The following is a 21,418-nucleotide window of genomic DNA, read 5'->3' as shown; positions in this document are numbered from 1 at the left end:
GTGCGAAGAATATATCTTTATTTGTTGATCAAGGTTAAAGAAGTTTCAATAAACATATTTGGATCACATACTAATTTTTCACAAAAACAAAATTTAAGAAACCGGAGCAACAACCACTACGTTATTGAACGTCCTCATCATACTTGGCTCCACTTCACTTCCAATCTGACTTCCAATAGGCCGAGATAGTCTAGAATTAATTTTCAAATGTAGTGCTCTAATGTAATTATGTATGTACCTAAACAATTTCGAGAGCTTATCCTTCAAAACTTGGCGGTAGTTCTTGTTGCTCATGATCATGACAGTGCACAGAAGAAGTGAATGTGTTGACATGATACATGGACATCGGCTTATATATACTGAACATATTGAAATATTGACATGTAACTTGAGTGACAAAACCATCTCACCTTGCAATTCAACATCATCTATCCAGGCCACTAGTGCATAGAAATAAACTACAAAAATGAAAACACACGGGCAGACCATTTGCATTGCCAAACTTATTAGTGCTGTCCGGTGCATTTGATAGGTTTGCACTGACATATGGGATCGGAGGCGTTGGAGAACAATCATTGTATGGACACCGAGAAATGCGCCATGGCTGTAGTTTTTATATTGTTTCATGCTTTACTTGTAATTTTTTTAAATCAGTAGTTCTGAAAAATCTACGTCAATACAAGCCTAAGAATGATCCTAAAACGAGATCTAAGCCTAAGCCTAAGCCTAAATCTAAAACATCAAACTATCAAACTATTTATCAAATTATTTCATATTGAAGTTACACTCACGCTGAACTGACAACCAAGAAGCCAATCCCCGCACCGACAGTCCTTATAATCCAAGGATTTTCATGATAGTCATACGCCTCGAAATTGTCATTGGCTACCCAAAATAGGCACTGTGGATAATTCTAAATGTCAGTATAATGTCAGAATAGATTTTTCTCACCTACTTGCCGCACATACTCATATTTCTGCTCAGTGGTATTTTGACACTGCCAGGTGCCAAAGGCGGTGAGAAATGGGAAGATGTGATTTAAAATCATGGCAAGAGTTTTGTGTGAATATTTGGTGCTTGAGTTGCTGTTCTGCAATTTGTTGTGAAAGTTTTTTTTAATATAAAACGTTTTCGAGCCCCACTTCATTGATTTGCGAGGCTGCATTATGTCTGTAGATGAAACAGGTTATACTTGCCGGAAGAACAAGACACAGCAAAAATATCCATATTGTGAGGGCCATTTGATTACTCATTATTGTGCGGAATCCTTCTCTCAGCGTAATGCCACCTTTCATTGGAAGGAAAATATGGATCGGGATCACCACAGCCATAATGAATTCAACTAGGAAGGAAACGATCTGAAAGATTATAAAATACATGATGGAGTACTGTAGTGGTACTGTTGGGGTACTGTTGGATTACTGTAGGATTACTTGGAATATTTTTGATTTTAGTGTTTGGACAAAGTCAGGATTAGTTGGGGGGGGGGGGGGGGATCTATATGACTGCAGTTTTGGAAAACTTGGGATTGGAAGCGTTTGCGTAGTACTCTAGGGGTACTGTAGGATTACTGTAGTTTGGGAAAAATAAGTGTTAGGTTCTTTAAAAAGGATGGTCTTTTTTCCGGCTGATGTTAAGCATATTTTTCATTTTGCCCGAAGGTTGAAATTTCCGAAAAAAATAAATTTTCTGATAAAAACAATTTGGCAGAAAACTCAAATGTTCTGAGAATAGCACGTTGGCGAGAAATTCAAAAATTCTGAGAGAAACTATGGTGGAAAATTCAAATGTTTTTTTTTATTCGGTTAAAAATTCAAATTTTCTGAGAAACATTTCGAATGGAAATTTAAATTTCATGACAAAATTCTGAAAAACTGTCGAAAAAAAAAAATAAAACACGGGATTTCTGGAAACTTATTAAAATTACTAGAACACCTGTAAAAAAGTTTGAGAAATAAATAGGAAATTTTAGGAATCGGAAAACTTTTAAAACTTCTAGTTTCTGAGGCTACAGTCTCTCCCCATCAGTGAAGATTTTTCAGGACAAAATCCTACCTGCACATACGTTAAACAATATCGATATCCGTGCATGCCTGGTGACTCGAACCAAATCATATACATTGTTAAAAGATTCATCAGCAGCGAAATACCTCCAATTAAATGTAACGTTAACAAAAAGCCATCTGGAGGAGCTTCAGGACATGGTGCTGTCATTGTTTTTTGAAGCCTTGAAATAAACCGATTGAAAGTTCGAATACCGGTTTGGAAACAACGCAACCAAACAGGTGAGACATTTCTATTTTCACCTGGAGAGATGTGTGATTTTGAGATCAAATATAAAAGGTCGAGCGCTAAAAGAAAACGTTTCTAAAAACAGAAAAAAGTATGGAAATGTTTCGAAAATTTTATTTTCATAGATTTGAATTCACCTGTTTATTGCGTAGTTATTCACAAAATACCGTAGATCAAGTTTTTTTGATGTTCTGCAGATAACATTAAAAATATTTGAGACTCATATGGTGTTGAGTGACATGAAAAATTAAGTGATTGAAAATGCAATAAGACGCAAAACGGGATGAACAGCAGCATCCATTCCACCAAATACAATTTTCAGAAATTTCCAAAAATCAAATGATATATATAAAGTGTACAGCTCATTCAAATTACATCTCAAATACGACAGCTGAATTATCCAAGGTGTTGTGATAACATCAGTAATAGTCATGATCAGTGGAAATGCAAATGCGAGATCCGAATTGGAACTTTGAATTGAAACTTCAACAATAGAACTTCAACTTAACTTCGACCAATTCTTCTTTCTATATTCAATCCAAGAGGATATTCTGTGTTGTTTTCCCCCTGAAAACAATGTTTTTCACAATGTGCCAACTTTCTCATCCATCTCTCAATTTCAGTACATCATAAACCAACTAATCTTGTTGCTTTGAAATTTTTGATCTACATAAATATTAGCAAATAATACTTGTTCTCTTTTATTTCTTTTCAAACTTAAAATGAACTCTTTCGGGTTCTTGGTATCTTATGTGTTATTTATACAACCCCGATATTCTTCTATATTATGCTCTATGTCATCCGAATAAACAAATATGTAATCAGAAAAAACCTTAAAATAACAAAAAACAACTCCAATTATTTTAGTCGTTGACACATTGTCTACTCCCACAAGAATAATTAATTCAAGTTTTTTGATTTTTTCTACTTTTAAAATTTTACATTAGACGAATAAAAAGTTTGACTTTCTAGGAATTTGCCATCATTCAAAAGTATTAAAGAAGGGAGCTTTTCAGGCTCTACCTTAGCTTTCAATTGTTTCCAGAGATTAATCGTTTTCAGTTTTCCAAATTACAGCTCAGAAATGCTTTTATTCCAAAAAACTCTCTCCCGCGTCGCTGCTCCAATTTCAGTGGCAGCAAATTTGATTCTTATCCTGCTGATCATTTTTAAATCGCCAGCACAAATGGGCAACTATAAGTATTTGTTGATAGGACTTTCGATTTTTGAAATGTCCTACGCAGTGCTGGATGTTGTATCAGAGACTGTATGATTTGGAGATATTAATTGTTTTGAAAGTATATGAAAACGTTTCAGACGGTGTTATCAATAAAAAAATCATTTGTCGTGGTTGTACCGTATAAGGACCGGTCTTTCGGACAGGAAACTGCGATGGATATCAACTGTAACTTTTTTTAAAGTACACACAGAGTTTGATCATTTTAAATATTAAGTGATCTATTGTGGTTTCTTTGGATTTTCCATGGGCATGTTTGTTGTTATATTTGCTTATCGTTCATTTCTGACCACAGGAAACACAATTCTCAGGAAATTTGAAGGTTTCAAAATTATAAGTTGGTTTGCATATCCACTTTTTTATGCCATAGTATGGATCTTGGTAGCATGGGGACCGCTTGCATCATTTCCAGAGATGGATATTGTTGTGAGGTATGAAAAACTGAAGAACCTCCTCCCAGATAATGTGAGGGATCCTGCAGGCCTTTTCTGTTGGATGAGTTAAATATGACGGTGGACGAGGTCGCTTACACTGGCCGACTGTTCTATTCGACGATTGATAATTCATTGCGGTATTCTGCTATATTAACAGGTGTGCTGCAGTGGGTACTAACGGTGAGATTAATCGATAAGCTAATAGACCCAAATAGGGTTTCAGGCCTCTTCGCTTTTCCTAGTGATCTTTTTTGGTCTTCGTTGTTATTTCCATTATGGAAAACTAGTGCAACTTACGGATGTACAATCCATACGGTTGAGACAGCTACAGAATCAATTGTTTTTGGCTTTGGTGTGCCAGGTAACGTCGGTAGGGATTGTGAGAGGTAGACCTATTGGTCGCGGGAGGTTAAAGGCTCACTTACCACTTGAGTAATCACCCATTCGATTGTTTTACAGGCAACCGTTCCACTCATCTTAATGCATATCCCAGTCACAATACTTTACACATGCTGCGTGCTGAACATTGTGTTCAACCCGTTCTCTGTTGCCACGACAATTGCATTATTCCCAGCGATTGATCCGCTTCCAACGATTTTCATTGTGAAAAACTATCGAGTAGCTTTGTTTGGTAGTTTAGTTCAAATACTAAAAAGAATGGATGTGAATTTTTTTCAGAATTTGTTTGTCCGTCGTGCCTTTGTTGGTCGGAAACACTGAAGCATATGGGAAGCAATAGGATAACCAGTTATAGAAGTAATACTGTCAATGCTTTATCAATGTAATTACATGATACATACATAAGTTGTGTAAATATTACTTTTGCTCTACCTATCTTCACTGTACCTTTGATGATGTACCCGCATATATATGTACTTTCCCCAATTACATTGATATTTTTCATTCATTCCTTCATTTTTCGTTTAGCCATAAGTTCATCAAGCAGTCGAGGTGAACAAAGTTGATCCTCGCACTCCCAAAAAGAAGAAGTTTAAGCAGAAGCAGAAACATTCCAAGTCTGGAAATGAGAAAAAGGAATTCATTCCAACATGTTTTACCTGTAAAAAATCCGGCCATACTTCTCCGAATTGTCCAAATAATTCAAACAACAATTCTAATGCTGTTCCAAAGAATGGTAAAAGATGTCAAATCATCGAAGTTGGCGGATTAGAAGTTGAATCTGAACCATCGAAGCACAGCCTGACTGTGACTGTTGAAGATAAAGATTTAGCGTTCCTTCTAGATACAGGCAGTCAAATCACGTTGATTAACGTCGATAGTTGGAAAGAAATTGGTTGTCCGCAATTGCAAAAAGTTACTCATAGCATTTGCTGCGCGAATGGGACACCAATGACGGTTAAGGGTCGAGTTCGTGTCAATTTCAAACTCAAAGAGGTCGATTACACAGACTACGTGTACGTGTGCGACCGAGACACAAACTTGATCAGGACGAGTTGGTTGAACCACTCTCCAGAAATGCGTGCTGCCATTGCTATTATGGTTAATCAGGTTGTTGTCAACACTGATAGCGAAGCAAACCGTCTTGCCGAGACTCTCAAAAGGGAATATCCTGACGTGTTTTCTGACGAATTGGGTCTTTGTATTAAAGAAAAAGCTCAATTACGTACTGAAGAAGGTATAAAACCGGTATTCAAAAAAGCTCGTCCAGTACCTTTTGGATCTCGCGAAGCTGTGAAGAAAGTTATTTCGACTGAAAGATATGGGTGTCATCACACCAATCACCTATTCCAAATGGGCTGCTCCAATTGTAGTCATAAGGAAAAAGGAGTCGAATAAGATTAGAGTCTGTGCAGATTTCAAATGTTCAGGTCTTAATTCAGCTCTAAAAGATGAAATTCATCCGCTTCCCGCATGCGAAGATTTATTCGCCAAGTTGAAAGGTTCAGTCTTTTCAAAGATTGACTTTCGTGACGCCTATCTTCAAATTGAGTTAGATGACGAATCTCAAGAGTTAGCAGTCATCAATACTCACCTAGGTCTATTCAAATACGTGAGAATGGCTTTTGGGTTGAAGCCTGCACCGGCAGTGTTTCAGAAGATAGTGGATAAGCTGATTAGCTGCATTCCTGGAGTGTCTGCTTATCTGGATGATTTGATTATTGCTGCTAGTTCTTACGACGAACATGAAGCCATCCTGCGTCAACTCTTTGATCGAATCCGTGAATATGGATTTCGAGTCAGTCCTGAGAAGTGCATGTTTGCAGTCTCGGAGATCTCGTTTCTGGGATTCATCGTGGATGAAAAAGGTCGTCGACCAGACCCAAACAAAGCGTCAAAAATCCGTTCGATGAAGGCGCCAGGAGATCAAAAACAGCTATCATCATTTTTGGGTGCTGTGTGTTTCTACAGTCGGTTCGTTCCGAAAATGTCGGAATTGAGAGGGCCACTCGACAGACTCATGAAAAAGGATGTCGAATGGTCGTGGACAAAAACTGAGCAAATCGCTTTTGAGAAGCTCAAGAATACAGTTGCTGATGCGACTATGTTGTCCCACTTTCACGAAGATTGGCCTATAATTGTTGCCGCTGATGCAAGCAACTACGGAATAGGAGGTGTTCTTTGTCACGTCAATCCAGACGGTGTCGAAGTTCCCATTGCTCACTATGCTCGATCGCTTACAGCTACTGAACAAAAGTACAGTCAAATCGAGAAGGAAGGATTGGCGTTGATCTTTACAATCAAGAAAGCTCACAAATTTATTTTCGGAAGAAAATTTAAGCTTCAGACAGATCACCAACCGCTTCTCGCAATCTTCGGTTCGAAGAAAGACTTACCAGTTCATTCGCAAAATCGACTTGTGCGCTGGGCCACAACCCTCATGTCATATGACTTCGATTTGAGTTATGTGTCCACTTCCAAATTTGCCAAAGCCGACTGGTTGTCTCGTATGATTCAGGAATTTCCACGTAATCAAGATGATGTGGTTATCGCCGAAATCTGGGACGATGACAACGATGATTCCTTGAGTTCCAACTTCACTCCAGTCATGCAAGAAGACATTCAAGTAGCTTCTGAGAAAGACTATGAAGTCTCCGCGGTGATGAAATTGTTATCGGATAATTCCTGGAAATCAAAACCGGATACCGATATCGAGAAGTACTGGAGTCGACTCAAGGATCGTTTGAAGATCATACAAGGTTGTTTACTTGTTGATGATCGGGTAATTGTGCCAAAACAGCTACAATCAATGGTTCTAAAACAGTTACATGACGGTCATCCAGGAGTAGTGCACATGAAACAAAAAGCTCGTTCTTTTGTCTTCTGGAGAGGTCTCGATTCGGAGATTGAGAAACTTGTACGTCAATGCAACAACTGTCAAGAAAACGCCAAAATGCCAAGAGTTGTTCCATTAAAACCTTGGCCGGAACCAGAAAAACCTTGGACACGAATTCATGTTGATTTCTGTGGACCACTAAATGGACAGTGGTTATTGGTTGTCGTTGATGCTAAGTCCAAGTACGCGGAGGTCAAATTGACAAGAAGCATTTCTGCCATGTCAACGGTGGATCTGATGGAAGAGATTTTTTCAATTCATGGTTACCCGGAAGTTCTTGTTAGTGATAATGGTACACAATTTACCAGTCACTTCTTCAAAAAGATGTGTGAGTCTCATGGAATTATTCACAAGACATCTGCTACTTATTATCCAAGATCTAACGGAGCTGCAGAGCGCTTCGTGGATACTCTCAAGAGAGGTATCGCCAAGATCAAAGGAGAAGGTTCAGTCAATCAACAGATTCTGAACAAATTTCTTATTAGTTACCGCAATACGCCGCATTCCGCTTTGTCTGGTGCTACACCAGCTGAATGTCACTTTGGTAGATCAATCAGAACAACTATGTCGTTGTTGATGCCGAAGCCAGACGCAAATCATCAAGCTGATCTTTCTGAATACCAGAAAAAGATGAAACAGCAGTATGATTCACGCAACGGTACGCGCGCTAAACATTTCCAGGTTGGTCAACAAGTTTATGTCAAGGTTCAACATGGAAATAAGTCGGAATGGGATTATGGAGTTGTTTCGCGGAAGATTGGTTCGGTGTTGCACGAAGTGCAAGTTGGCTCGAGGCTCCAACGTTCTCATGTTAACCAGTTACGGTTGAGATACGGAGACAAGAGCAGTGTGGAGAAATTTGAGGATACAATTTATCCGATGTTCTTCACTTTTGCCAATCATTCGGATAAGTTTAACAATTCTCCTGGTTTTAATCACGTTTCGAGTCCGAGGGTCCACGGGGGGGAAACTAATATTTTTTATTCTGCAGGTTTGTCCGCAGATAGTTTGCTCCCAGCTTCTCAACGTGTTGGTTTGTCGGGGGAGGACGGTGGCGATGCTGACAACAATTCATTGGTTTTACCTAATTGGGATTCCGATGCTAACATGGCTCGTGGAAGACCTAAAGAACTAAAGAAGAGTAATAGCAAAGTGCCAAGTCATCAATCAACGTCCAAGCCTACAATGCGATCAATGAAGTCTACAGTGCTCACGAACGTCTCAAGTGATCTACCAGCCACCGACCTAAGTCATTCTTTACGACGAAGCCAACGACTCCGCAACGCTTCGGCACGATATACGGGTCAACGGAACATGCGAGGACCAGCTCCATCCACACCATCCACTGGTCAATGCTCCACTCGCAACAGCAGCATCCACAACCCTGCTGGTCGTACGATTAACTCTCGCCCAGTTAATGGCAACTCGTCACTTACGGAGGGAGGTGTTGGGAAGTCACGTGAACGTCCTGTGTGGCACTAACGTGTTCGCCCGGACGTAAAGATCTTATATATATATTATGATGACAATTCAGTTCTTACTTTTCACGAGTATCTAATATACTCTCTATCCTGCACACCTGCTAACTACAATATTGCTTATTTCTTGCTCAATAAACTCTTCTACAATATCAATACATAACAATCATGTATTGTTCCACAACTTCGGCTTCTATAAACTTATGATCCAGGATTAACCCAACAGGCGATCATGATGAGCGAACGCAGGGAAGCCTCTAGCAAAAGCATATCCAGCCAATTTAAATCTATTTTTCAAATTCATGTGAACATTCCTGATTCTTGTCTCGCTGCTTCTTCAAATTATTCGGTACTTATTGAAGTGTTTTCAGAGATGATAACAAATTAAATGGGTTCTTATCAATTTGGATCACGCAACCAAATCAAGAAACCTAAGCGATTCCCACTAAAATACGATGGAAAAATCAAATTTTTGAGCAAATGTTTGGCGAGATATTCAAGTTTGCTTCAGCGAGAAGTTCAATTTTTGAGAAAAAATTGCCCGGAAATTCAAATTTTTTGATAGTGAGAATTTTTTGGTCTAAAATTCTAATTTCTGCGAAAATTTATGGCGAAAAAAAAACAAAACGAAGAATTTTCGAAAACTTCTTGGAATACTGAATGATATCATTTTTTAAAGTTTTGTTTAAGTTTAAAACGGTTCTAAAAAGTTAAAATTTTGTGTAAAACAAACACATTTTGGCGAGAAATTCAAGATTTCTGAGAAAAAGTGGAAAAATTCACATTTATCAAATAACAAACAGTAAGATAAAAATTATCAATGTTTTCAGAAAGGTACCAAAAACATTACAGCATTGTCTAATTTCTGACAATATATTTGAATATTATCTAATGTGGTTATGAAGTTATGTCACTTCTGGTGAACAGTGCACATTTCAACTTGTTCAACATTGGAGTACATCGAATTTTCTTAATGTCATGCGGATAACAATAGAATTATGGGAGACGTCTATAGCGTTGAGTTCCATGCAAAATTAAGTGATTGAAAATGCAATGGGACGCAAAACGGGATGTACAGCAGCATCCATTCCACCAAATACAATTTTCAGAAACTTCCAAAAATCGAATGAAATATATAAAGTGTACAGTTCTGTCAAATTACATCTCAAATACGACAGCTGAATTAACCAAGGTGTTGTGATAACGTCAGTAATAGACATGATCAGTGGCAATGCAAATGAGAGATCAGAATTGAAACTCTCAACCCAAAATGGTGCAGTTACCTGAATAAAAGTATTATGGCAATCAGTGACGTGTAAAAACAAACTATTTTGAACAATAAAACCATGATACTCTGGATGAACATGTATTCGTGAATGTAAATGTGTTGTTGGGAATGTAGATGTCGGTGTTTCTTCATACCAATTATAATTGGAATGTATATAAATGGGGTTAGAAAACAGATGATTACGTTAACAATAATGTATAACACCTTAAAATCCAATAATCAATAATTTTTGTTGTAGGCAGGCGCGGTTTCAGGGTCTGAAACCTGTCCGCCTACTGTGGGCCTTTTGTATACTTTATGCATATTGACGTGAATAGAACGTGAATGAAAAATAAGTTCACGTATGTTTTAGCATAAGGCGAGAGGCATGCAGAGGTTGCCTTAACGCCTTGTGAGGTCAGGCAGGAAAGCGTTTTAAGGTCTACATGGAAGCTCTAACCTTCAAAAATGCCTTACCAAATAAACACTTAAGGTGATATTCATTATCTCGTCGCCCAACTGTTTTCCAAAGTTAAGAAAATATATTGCAAAACATATAAAATCCTTTAAAACAAAAAACACATTCAATTTCCTGACATAGTTGCTGATATAATTTTGGGAATATAAGAAATCGTATGGGAAATGGTATTTGAGAAAACTCATAATTGCAAGGGAAAACAATAACAAATGGAATGTTTGTTGTAGAATGTGAAGACTGTAACCCAGAAGACATATAGGCAAAGCTATACTGTCAAACACTAATTGGCTGAAAATTAGAATTTTTAAAAAATTACTCTCAACTGATAAATCAAGTTACCTAGTTGGATTTCGGTCGGGCTGCAAAATCGTCTTAAAAACCGTCATAAACATTATACTGGTGACCACAAAAAACGTAAACACAAAATACGACAATTTGACAATTTTGTAAAATGATTGAACAATGTGTAAATTCTGAAACACGCTAATTTTATTGTGATCTGGCTTGGGCTAGGGAGGCAGACCCGGTTTCAGTACCTGACGCCTGCCTTAAACCTAGCCGCCTCACGCAGGCCTCTCGCCTTGTTTCTAGTCTATGGCGAGAGGTCCGCGTGGTTTGAACGGTGGTTCTTCCGCCGCGCCTGACAATTTTAGGGTTCCGCGCCGAACTATACTGAAGGCGTGGCTAGCGGCGCGAGGCAGGCGGAGGTCGTCGCAAGGAGTTTTAGCGCCTGTATGGGTATTTTTCAAATATTTTGAGACGTTTGAGGATTTTTTTTTTGGTTAACAATTGGGATTCTTTTAGCTAAAATTGATTTTCGAATAAAATTTCAAAAAATTAGACTTTATTTTTTGAGGAAACTCATAGTTAGATCTCGTGGTTGTTTGTCAAAATTATTTTTACTCCATTAAAAAAAACCGAAACAATTAATTAATTGCTGAATAGAATCTTGTATAATCCAGTTCAAAAACTATTTAGAAAACTTATTAAGAAATACTAGAAAGCTCTTTTTCCAAACGTACTTTCTCTTTGTGCCGTCTCAAATTGTGTACATAACAATAAAATGGAAGAGTTAAATAAGATATAATTAAACAACTTTGCAATGCTATCCCAGATGAATAAGTTATTAAATTAGGAATATATGAGAAATCAAGTGTTGTATTCATAGTTATAGCAACAAAGTCTGAACTGGGAAACGCTCGCTTTCAGGGTGGCTAAACACAACAGGTGGAATAGTTTTAATAGTTGTCTAGTTAAAGGACTAGTGATTAAAAACCTATTATATGGCGCTGAAATGATCAAATATCATTCATATGTTTCAAAATATTATAAGATTTTTCAAATTTTAGGGCAAAAAAAAGGTGGTAATTTGCAAAAAGAAAGTACTTTTAAAATGAAACCTGCTTCATTTTAAAGAGGATCTTTGAAATAGGTCTCTGTGAGACATTTATCTGCAAATGAGCATTTTGAACTACAAAAAAATCGATCATAACATTTTTCAGTCCCGGGTTTTCTTTACTATTCTTTGAAATACACTCTGATCTAGAAAAAAGTCCATTTGAAATTGTTTTCAGTGCATTTTTTCAAGATTTTGAGCAAAGTGAAATTTATCCAAGTGTTGGTTTTTACAAACTTTTTGATGCTTTTACGGATGTCTTTCTAAAAAAATTATCAATAATTTATTGATCGAATTCGGTGAAAAAAACTATCAACAAAACAAAACCCAAATAATAAAACTACTCAGCGTCCGAACAGTCGCCCTACAAGACTGTGCTCCGGCGGCGGTATTGGTAGTAGCAATCCTCTGTGGGAAGTGTGGGCAAGCCTGGATAACTGCCGTAGATGTTTGGAAACTGGCAAAAGACGTAGCTTGTCGTGAAGTGCAAACTTGTTGAAATACTTCTATCGGGCACTGTTGATGTCATACTGCAAAATTTTTGATTTTTAGTTTGCTCTTCTTTTATTAAACTCACTTTAGCAGGGGTTTCATAGATAGCCAATGTATAGCTATTGGTCTGGAACTTGCAGAGCCTAGTGCCATTGTAGTTGGTGTTAAGCACAAAGCCATTTGGAGCCATCACAATCTCATAGGCAACTTGGAAGTGTTTCTGGACTAAGCTGCTCAGCGCCTGAACAATTGGTCCAAGGGTCCGTGGCCCGTTAGGCCCATAAAGGTCAAGAGTCTTCATTCCAGTCTCCGCCACGGTTTTGATGATTCTGTCACAGCAGAACAGTTTCCAGGCTTGGCGAGCTGGCGGTCCTTCAGTGCTGGACATGTGTCGGATTGGGCTGAAAAAGTTTATGGATTGGGCTGAAATTTTCAACAGAAAAGAACCTCGAACTGCAGTTAAGACGCCAATGGAGAAGCTCCACAGGAGAAGTAACTTCATCTATGCTGATTCTGACTGCGCATGTGCCCTCCTTTTTATACCGAGAATTTCGATGACCTCGATGAATTGTCTGATAAGTCTACCCTCGTGTAGCCTACGCGGCCAATAATTTTCTTTAGAACATTTACAGATAAGCATCAAAAAGTTATCGAAGTAAGGAAAACATTTGAAAAGGTTTTTGACATCTTAGTACTCCATCGATGCATGGATCTTCTAGAAGGTTGGCAATGCTGCAGGACTGTCTTAGGCAGCACATCGTCGAAGTCGTCTACAAAGATTTCTTTGAAAAGTTCGCCTAGACCTATTCAGATTTACTCCTTACTCCGATTTCCCTCTGATGGTTATCTGTAAAAAAATTTTTTTAAGTTTTTGACCATGTAGGCTACATGAGGGCAGGCAACATCTAGTGGTTATTGGTTCACGAAAGTTAAATTGATCATATCGCTAGTCTCGGTATGGCCTAAATTCAGGCTAGAAGAGAGACCAGGAGGTCCGTCTCACTTTCGGGAAAAACGAACATCCTTCACCTTTGCCTTATGCGATAGAAGTAAAGGTTCTCGGTTTGAGGGCGGTGCTCGAAATAAAAACCACAAGACGAAGAATATCTGCCTCCGTCATGCTTCGGTTGGTTATAGATAATAAAAATTATTATTAAATTTTCTAGAACATGATTTTGAGCACGCCTACTGAAGCGACCGAACACCTGTTCTCTGAAAGCGCAAACGAAGAACACCTGGAACGATATCATGTATACGATAGTGTGATTTTTTAGCTATTGAAAAAAATTCACGCTCGAAATTATAATAATACATACAATTGTGAAATTAGATAAGTCAATGAGAAAACTGGGAAGGGGCGAGGAAAAAACACTTATGTATATGTTTTCAATCGATTTTTATGGGAATCACTAATTACAGTTGTATTACAGTTCTATTTACAGACCTCTAAACTAGGCATACACAGGTGGTCGGTAGTTCACTTAAACATTTTTCACACTTTTTTTTCTTCTTCGGATCTCAATATCACAATAAGATATATCAATACAATATTTATAGTTGGCTGCTTTATAGAAAATTTTTGATCTGGATCGAATAACATGATTGTTATTCGATCCAAAAACTCTTAATATTGAAAGCATAAAAACAGATTCGAACATGATATAACACCATTCAAAACTTGCAGAATTCATGAGAACCTGAAAAAAAAGCAATTCTAATGAATTGGAACGAACTACCAATCAAAGGTTTTTGATATATAAAAGGAAGAAAAGAACCAACGGAAAATTAAAATGTTGAGTAAGTTTAGATTTAGAAAAATGTCTTTTGCCGAAAATTACAGATTTCCATGCAATTAAACTCACGTCTCGGATTTTAATTGCATCATCCTCCGTAAACTCCCCGGGAATATGAATAAAAAACTTTGAAAAATGGAAAAAATGCTCAATTGGAATAGTACAATATAAATTCATGTCACAATTCTTTGCCATTTTCCACTGGGGCATACTGGTCAGTGTATGTATGCCGGCGTCTGATGAGAAAATGTGACTATTTTGGTGCAAGCCGAAGCCGAAAAATGTTAAATTCGGTGTTTCTTTTTCTTTCAAGATTCATAAGCACAAGAAACTTTCCAACGGATCAAAAGAAGTCTCAAATCGAGTTTATGAACGTCTATTGGAAAATGTATTTGAGTGTTCTGAATTTTCAGAAACTCTTTTCACGTTTTTGTATACGTCATAAGATTATAACAAAGCAGTAGATTTCCAATAATCTGAATAATAAAATATTATAAAACAGTTTTCACCTTTCTTAACCAGAAAAGTCACCAGATACAACTACTCTTCGTATTAAATTTTCGGCTGTACATTTTTTTCCAAGTGACAATTCGGTATTTGCCGTTTTCTAAATGTGAGTAAAATATTCTCAAAATGAAAAGATTAACAATTATTGCCACGGATCAAAACTGCGGGGATCAAACCAAGAACAAGCTTTTCCGAATTCAGTGTGGACCCGGAAGACATGAAGTGATAACGGGTTCTTATTAAAAACTTCATGTATTATAAAAAGGACACATCATGAAAAAATGCATCAGTGAAACAATGAAGCTTCTCCTTATTATCTTATTATCATTTGTGTTAGTTGTGTACTCATGCCATCCATCGGGACTACACTCCAAGCCGTTCAAGCCAATAACCTCAACACCGACCACTTCGGCACCTGCGGCACTTTCGACAACTCCAGAGCCCCAGTCACCAGTCACAGAAGCACCTATCACAACGACCACAATTACCACTACAACAACAACTACCGAATCCAGTCCAGGCAAGTACTTTGAAATATGCATTTTCCTAGGAAATATAGCTACAGAGATCTTAAATGTGGAGGGCACAATGCAATCTAATCAAAAATTTTGTGAAAACCTACTTTTTTTCAGAATTGGATTGTGATCCATCTGCTATATGTGATTTTGAAGCGATAGATCCTATGCTGGAAAGTCCCTATGGATTCTTTATAAGGAAACTGCTGCAAACAATGATGGATGTTCACAGAAAAAAATTGAATGTTCATATCTAACCTCTGGCAAATGTCCAACAAAACCTGAGATTGTTGTAAGATAAAAAGTTGGCAAATGACTCTTAGACCATAATTTTTAGGCAGTGAATGCTGATGGCGAATTTTCTCTGACCACAGACACTTCATTTAACACTGCATCGTGGATTATTACATGCAGGAAAGACGGAAAATTATCAACAAGCAACAGTGGGACAGAACTGTGAGATGATATAGACTAGGGCTATCAGGAAAAATTGATTAATTTTCAGATTTGATGTGACTGCGATTAAATGTGATTTCACAGGATGCTGAGGAGAAGTCAACTATTTTCTATGTACATGTTTGTTACAATGGAATAACAAGTTATTCGTCTGTTATGAATTGTTATAAAATTAGAGAAAAATAAAGATCCTATGAAATATATCAAATCAACACACCTCGCAACAAAAGACTAGACGGGAAGAAATTTAAATAATTGTTTGTCTTGTATTGGTTTTCCTTTTTTTATTGTAGCAAGAGACTTATAGCTTGACTTTTTGAACATGAAGCTTTTTTATAATGTTTCTCATTATGAACACAATTTGAGTCAATGTCAGGTTAAAAACCCAAAGTGTTTTGAACAAATGGAGCAAAAAATTTCGGTATAATTTTTTTTCGAAACTCTTCCCGAATCTTTGGAACAATAACAACAACGCTTTAACTGTCACTAACAACGCTTTAATTGTCACCCTTGTACCTAAATGAGGTTTCTCATAGTTTTGTGAACAAATATGATTAGATGTAAAGAGTAAAATTTGAGTTTCAATGGTCTTTCAACAAATGTTTTGCGCTGCAATTCTGGAAAAATTCTGCTTTCTCGGGAAAATGAGAATTCTTCAGTTTGAATTGAAATAGCTATCATACCGGATTACGCACTTGGAATTAAACAAATTTGACGGAAATTCTAATTTTGATTGAGTTTTTTTTTTAATTGAAAAGATGAACCATTTTTGCTATGGATCGAAAAAAAACAAGCTTTTCCGAATTCAGTGTGGACCCGGAAGAAATAGGGTAATAACGGGTTCTTATTGAAATTATGGGTCTTATAAAAAGGGCAATGCAAGAGGAATACTCGTCGCTGAAACAATGAAGCTTCTCCTTACTCTCTTATTGTTTTTTGTATCAGTTGCTTATTCATGCCATCCATCTAAGTCTACGAAGACGGTCACCAAAAAACCGGCAACTCCGACGACAACGACAACTCAGAAACCTCAGACTCCAGTAACAGAAGCACCTATCACACCGACCACAACGATCACAACGACTACTACAACAACAACTATTTCACGTAGGTTTTTCTTCACTAGCTGCGAGCCCCTAGTATCTTGTCGTAGGAAAAGTTCAATAGTTTCTAAAATCTGTTGGCACGAATGTAATCTTATACAAACCATGCTCTATTCAAACTTTTTTTCCAGCATCGGAATGTGATGCATCCGTCACGTGTGATCTAAATGCGATTACTCCCATATCGGACAGTGTGTACGAATTCAACAGCATTGTACAACCTGCAGACAGTGAGGGATGTGTAAAGACAACCATTACATGCAAAAAAGCATCCCCTGAAGCTTGTCCATTCACACCAGATATTGTTGTAAGATCCGGACTTGTAAAATCTAGAAGCTAAGATCAACATTTCCAGGCTGTGAATGCGGACGGCGAGTTTTCTGTGGTAGCCAACTTTAATGTGAATCAGGCTTCGTGGGATGTAACGTGCAGGAAAAACGGAAAACTGTCACTCACCCAGAGTGGAACAGAGCTGTGAGATTGTAGAAATTAAAGGATGTCGAAGATAATTTGTTTCACTTACAGATATGACCTAACTGCCATTAAATGCGATTTCAAAGGATGCTGAAAAGAAATTGATGATTATTTATTTATCTCGACGAAACAATTGTTTATTTTTTGAAGTTTTTTTGTACTGAAGATCCAATAAAATAATATGTTAAAGAAACACATTTCATAACAAAAGAGATTGGAACAAAAGAATTGACGCTGAGGGCTATGAAGACAATTTAGTTTCATCTAGAAAGGTTTTTTTCAGATCTAGGAAAATAGATTATCATGAAGAAATTGTAAGGGGATTTCCAACACGGGAACAATCGCATCTAGATTGCATAGCAGATGGATCAAATCTGATAGTGGAAAGTGCATTTGATTATGCATTAATTTGATATGATAAAAAATAAAGTGTTTTTTTGAAAATGTAGTAACCATGAGTCACCCTTTTTTAGCAAATGTATAATCAGGATGGCATTGGAACATAACAACATTCAGAATTTGCTGGAAAAATCTTGATGCTTCCAAAAATCAACCGATTGTGATATTTAAAAAACGGCAATCCCCACATAACAAGATTACGTAAACATTGAATATTGATAAAAACCCGTTATCACCACATTTCTTCCTGGTACATAAAAAATGCAAGAAAAGCACGTAATAAGTAAAAGTACCACTTGGAGTTTGAGCTTTCAACTTAAATTGGAGAAAATTAAAATAACTTTTATTAATTCTTTTTTCAATTGATAAAGTCGACCATTTTTCCAACGGGTAAAAATCGTTGGGATGAAATCAAAGACAAGATTTTCCGAATTCAGTGTGAACCCGGAAGAAATAAAGTGATAACGGGTTTTTAAAATCCTAAATCTTATAAATTTGACATTATAATTTTTGGATAGGGACTGAGCTACTTTCTAAAAACATGTTTCTTGTGAAACACTGAATCAGTTTTTGAACACCGAATTCTCTTCAACAGAATTGAATTTTTGGAGGTTTATTTGTTGAATTTTGAATAATCTCAAAGTCAGTTGAAATATACGTGAACAAGAAGTTTAGATGTGTGTAGAGTAATTTGTTGATGAACGTGGAAGCACGGTGGCTCCCGTTCTGAGATTGAGCAGAACATTAAACAACTTTCGAGCACTGATGGAGGAAAGCAAAAGCTTCATGTTCCTCTTATTGCATGACAGGTATGACATTTGGACAATTAACGGTGTGGTGATAATGTCTGACACTGTTATAGCACAAATGAATAAACTTTGTAAGGAAATACCATTATGATTTGTCATGAGGTATACGAGAACTTGAATCTGGAAAAGTTGATTTTTTATAAAAGTTCACAATTATTTAATGTGAACATTAAACTAACCGATTTAAATGTGAAAACCATCATTGTTTGCAAGAAAATATATTTATGCGGCTTGGAACGTTGAGCTGACTGTAAATTCACCAACTTTCGAATACTTAGTACGATTGGAATATATAAAATGGCTGAGAAAAATACAAGAACATCATTGATAGAGCACGTTATCTAAAGTAAAATTGAATTATTTTGAAAAAAGCCTTGGACATATTCATACGCAAAGGAAAAAATTAAACCAGAATATAATATTTTGAACAGTCTGGTACTTCCAAGATGAGAATATGGCACATGAAACTTCTTTTACAATTATCAAAAAGTACAAGTGTTTGATTTTATTTCGCGAAGATTTGAATAGTTTTTCACTGGATGGGAAAAAGTAGAGAAAAAACCGTTCAACTGCTAGTACAAACAGTAACACGTGGAAGGCTTGAGTAATTATGTTGAGTGAATATATAAAAAAAACTAAAAAACGAATAACCCATACGAAACTAATGTTGTGAGTACCACACTGTCTCTGAACAACTAAGTTATGTTAATACTGCTTCAAAGGGTACTCACGGTAAATAATGGTAAAACAATGCGAAAATACATGTTGAAATAAATATAAGATAGTATTACCATTTTATAAAAGTGTTTTGTAATTGGGTAGATCAGAATCTAAATTTGATTGTCAATTTTGTACAAATATGTTTGATTTGATTGGATTTATATTCAATATTAAAAATAAAAAAGTAATACAATTAAAGGTGATGCAATTGAAAGTTTAATGTGGAAATAAATTTATAAAACGAGTATTTAAAACGTTTTTGTGACTATATTCTCAAAATAGTGTCTTAGTAAGTTCACTTTACAATGTTCACCAACTTACCTCTTTATCTCTTTTGTGGTTTACTTTATTGGCATAAATATAAAATGGAAGTAGAATAGTATAAATAATTATACACGCAATGAACAAAAGAATACATAATCCCATCAAAATTAGATCGAAATTTTTAAGATTTGAATAATAGTTGATTTTTTTAATTTCGTGAGCCAACATCGAATGTGGTTCAGGATATTTTGTTTCTGAGTTGTATTTTTGAATGGGGAAACAGAAACACCCAAAATTTTTGACAAATTGGAAAATGGCTGATTAGCCAAAAAAAACGTTAGGAGAATTAATCAGTTTTCAAGAAAACATGCTTTCTTTGAAGCTATCTGTTTTGCTGAAACTCCTGTTTTTAAGTTTTCCACCTATAAATCAAAAATAGGTTAGTCGTTATTAACATTTTATTAGATAAAGTTTTTTTTACAAAAACTATGCTAGTCGGCAATTTTTGTTTTTCTAATAATTTTGTCATTTATATTTACATGAATATATATGAACAGATATTTACAGTGCATTAGTTTTTCTACGACTTTAAAGGGAGGCACTTTCATGCGGAATGTTCTTGTCATCAGTCATCATTTTTAGCAGTTTCTTTGTAAAATTTGCGGTCACTCATAGATCACAATTTTTCAATTTATTTTTATTTTAGAGTTTTTTGTTGAAAACAGGTTTCTTGTGAAACACTGAATCAGTTTTTAAATTTCTGAATGTTCTTTAACCGATTTGAATTTTTTGAGGTTTATTTGTTAAATTTTAAACAATTGTAGTTGAAATATATGTATTTAATTGAACAAGAAGTTTAGGTACTAGTCTGAAATCACCCCGCCACTTTTTTCTTTAAATTTAAATAAATTTTCAAATAAAAACGTGTGGAGTTTTTGTATTTTTAGGCTTACAAGGGAAGCCTTTCAGCTCGTCCTCGGACTTCCGTATGAGACCTATTTTATTCGAAAGAGGACCTTAATAGAAGGTCACTCCAAAATTTTAAGTCTCGGAGGAGCACTTTGAAGTGGGTAAACGGCGATCTGAAAATGTGCCTCTACACCCTCACTCAAAAGCACTAATTTTGCATTAGTGAGAAGTATGTTGAAGATAAATAATAAGAAACGATAAAAACCGAACAGTGGTGGCGGACTGGTTAAGAGCTCCTCTTTCAGATTAATATTGTGGGTTCGGTTCCCGTCAGGGCTATTTTTTCTTAAATTTTTTTTTGCGATTATGGATGTCTTTAAGCAATCTGAAATTGCACATTTTCCAACTTTTACGGTTATTACATTCATTCCCGTGCATGTACAAGTCAAGAACTGGAGGTTTCTATAGTTAGAATGTTCAAAAACGAATTTAGATCGAAAATTGTGATATAGTAGTAGCCCTATGTTCGGAAAACGTGTCCACTTCGGATACCTATATCTCTGTGAAAAAATTTTTTATGACAAAGTGATCAACTACAAAGTTGTTCATCTTGATCTAATGTACAACTCTGTAGTTGATTGTTTTTTATCAAAAAAAATTGGTGATAGAGATATGAAGAGAAGAAGAAGAGGAAAATACAAGCATAATGTTGTCATATTTCAAACAACTTTAACTCTATCACCAATTTTTTTGATAAAAAACAATCAACTACAGAGTTGTACATTAGATCAAGATGAACAACTTTGTAGTTGATCACTTTGTCATAAAAATTTTTTTCACAGAGATATAGGTATCCGAAGTGGACACGTTTTCCGAACATAGGGCTACTACTATATCACAATTTTCGATCTAAATTCGTTTTTGAACATTCTAACTATAGAAACCTCCAGTTCTTGACATGTACATGCACGGGAATGAATGTAATAACCGTAAAAGTTGGAAAATGTGCAATTTCAGATTGCTTAAAGACATCCATAATCGCAAAAAAAAATTTAAGAAAAAATAGCCCTGACGGGAACCGAACCCACAATATTAATCTG

The 21,418-nt window shown here is 36.2% G+C and overlaps 5 protein-coding genes and 5 pseudogenes across 10 annotated transcripts; 4 read left to right on the top strand and 6 right to left on the bottom strand.

The window, feature by feature from the left end:
- Nucleotides 1-93: 93 nt before the first annotated feature.
- On the bottom strand, nt 94-2,214 carry sri-9 (G protein-coupled receptor; the record flags this gene model as incomplete). The annotated part of the gene is made up of 7 exons (NM_074900.1): nt 94-190; nt 239-359; nt 411-604; nt 792-913; nt 956-1,090; nt 1,143-1,358; nt 2,056-2,214. 7 exons carry the CDS (start codon nt 2,212-2,214, stop codon nt 94-96), a joined length of 1,044 nt encoding a protein of 347 aa, NP_507301.1.
- A 326-nt stretch (nt 2,215-2,540) lies between these two features.
- Y102A5C.42 lies at nt 2,541-2,770 on the bottom strand (annotated as a pseudogene). The gene has a single exon. A coding segment is annotated over exon 1 (230 nt).
- Nucleotides 2,771-3,376: 606 nt separating this feature from the next.
- Nucleotides 3,377-4,748, top strand: str-217 (G-protein coupled receptor str-217; the record flags this gene model as incomplete). Its single annotated transcript, NM_074899.1, has 7 exons — nt 3,377-3,559; nt 3,610-3,697; nt 3,747-3,960; nt 4,011-4,143; nt 4,187-4,324; nt 4,423-4,594; nt 4,642-4,748. The coding sequence occupies 7 exons, from the start codon at nt 3,377-3,379 to the stop codon at nt 4,746-4,748; spliced, it is 1,035 nt and encodes a 344-aa protein (NP_507300.1).
- Nucleotides 4,749-4,909: 161 nt separating this feature from the next.
- Nucleotides 4,910-8,742, top strand: Y102A5C.38 (annotated as a pseudogene). Its single transcript has one exon. A coding segment is annotated over exon 1 (3,833 nt).
- Nucleotides 8,743-9,770: 1,028 nt separating this feature from the next.
- srz-95 (Serpentine Receptor, class Z) lies at nt 9,771-11,647 on the bottom strand (the record flags this gene model as incomplete). Its single annotated transcript, NM_074898.1, has 5 exons — nt 9,771-10,019; nt 10,064-10,228; nt 10,481-10,769; nt 10,821-10,954; nt 11,504-11,647. 5 exons carry the CDS (start codon nt 11,645-11,647, stop codon nt 9,771-9,773), a joined length of 981 nt encoding a protein of 326 aa, NP_507299.1.
- Nucleotides 11,648-12,221: 574 nt separating this feature from the next.
- On the bottom strand, nt 12,222-12,871 carry grd-17 (annotated as a pseudogene). Its single transcript has 3 exons — nt 12,817-12,871; nt 12,455-12,770; nt 12,222-12,407 (listed from the first exon to the last, which is right to left on the bottom strand). Coding segments are annotated over exons 1-3 (557 nt in total).
- A 994-nt stretch (nt 12,872-13,865) lies between these two features.
- Y102A5C.41 lies at nt 13,866-14,357 on the bottom strand (annotated as a pseudogene). The gene is made up of 2 exons: nt 14,232-14,357; nt 13,866-14,066 (listed from the first exon to the last, which is right to left on the bottom strand). Coding segments are annotated over exons 1-2 (327 nt in total).
- Nucleotides 14,358-14,966: 609 nt separating this feature from the next.
- Nucleotides 14,967-15,441, top strand: Y102A5C.27 (uncharacterized protein; the record flags this gene model as incomplete). Its single annotated transcript, NM_074897.2, has 2 exons — nt 14,967-15,189; nt 15,302-15,441. 2 exons carry the CDS (start codon nt 14,967-14,969, stop codon nt 15,439-15,441), a joined length of 363 nt encoding a protein of 120 aa, NP_507298.2.
- A 1,104-nt stretch (nt 15,442-16,545) lies between these two features.
- Y102A5C.40 (DUF281 domain-containing protein) lies at nt 16,546-17,221 on the top strand (the record flags this gene model as incomplete). Its single annotated transcript, NM_001129559.1, has 3 exons — nt 16,546-16,747; nt 16,875-17,050; nt 17,099-17,221. 3 exons carry the CDS (start codon nt 16,546-16,548, stop codon nt 17,219-17,221), a joined length of 501 nt encoding a protein of 166 aa, NP_001123031.1.
- A 1,064-nt stretch (nt 17,222-18,285) lies between these two features.
- Nucleotides 18,286-19,637, bottom strand: srz-52 (annotated as a pseudogene). The gene is made up of 5 exons: nt 19,467-19,637; nt 19,157-19,255; nt 18,816-19,091; nt 18,605-18,766; nt 18,286-18,545 (listed from the first exon to the last, which is right to left on the bottom strand). Coding segments are annotated over exons 1-5 (968 nt in total).
- Nucleotides 19,638-21,418: the final 1,781 nt, after the last annotated feature.

Source organism: Caenorhabditis elegans, chromosome V (genome assembly GCF_000002985.6).
Source record: "Caenorhabditis elegans chromosome V".
NCBI lineage: Eukaryota > Metazoa > Nematoda > Chromadorea > Rhabditida > Rhabditidae > Caenorhabditis > Caenorhabditis elegans.
Note: the sequence above shows the minus strand (reverse complement) of the source record. Positions and strands in the feature narration are given on the sequence as shown.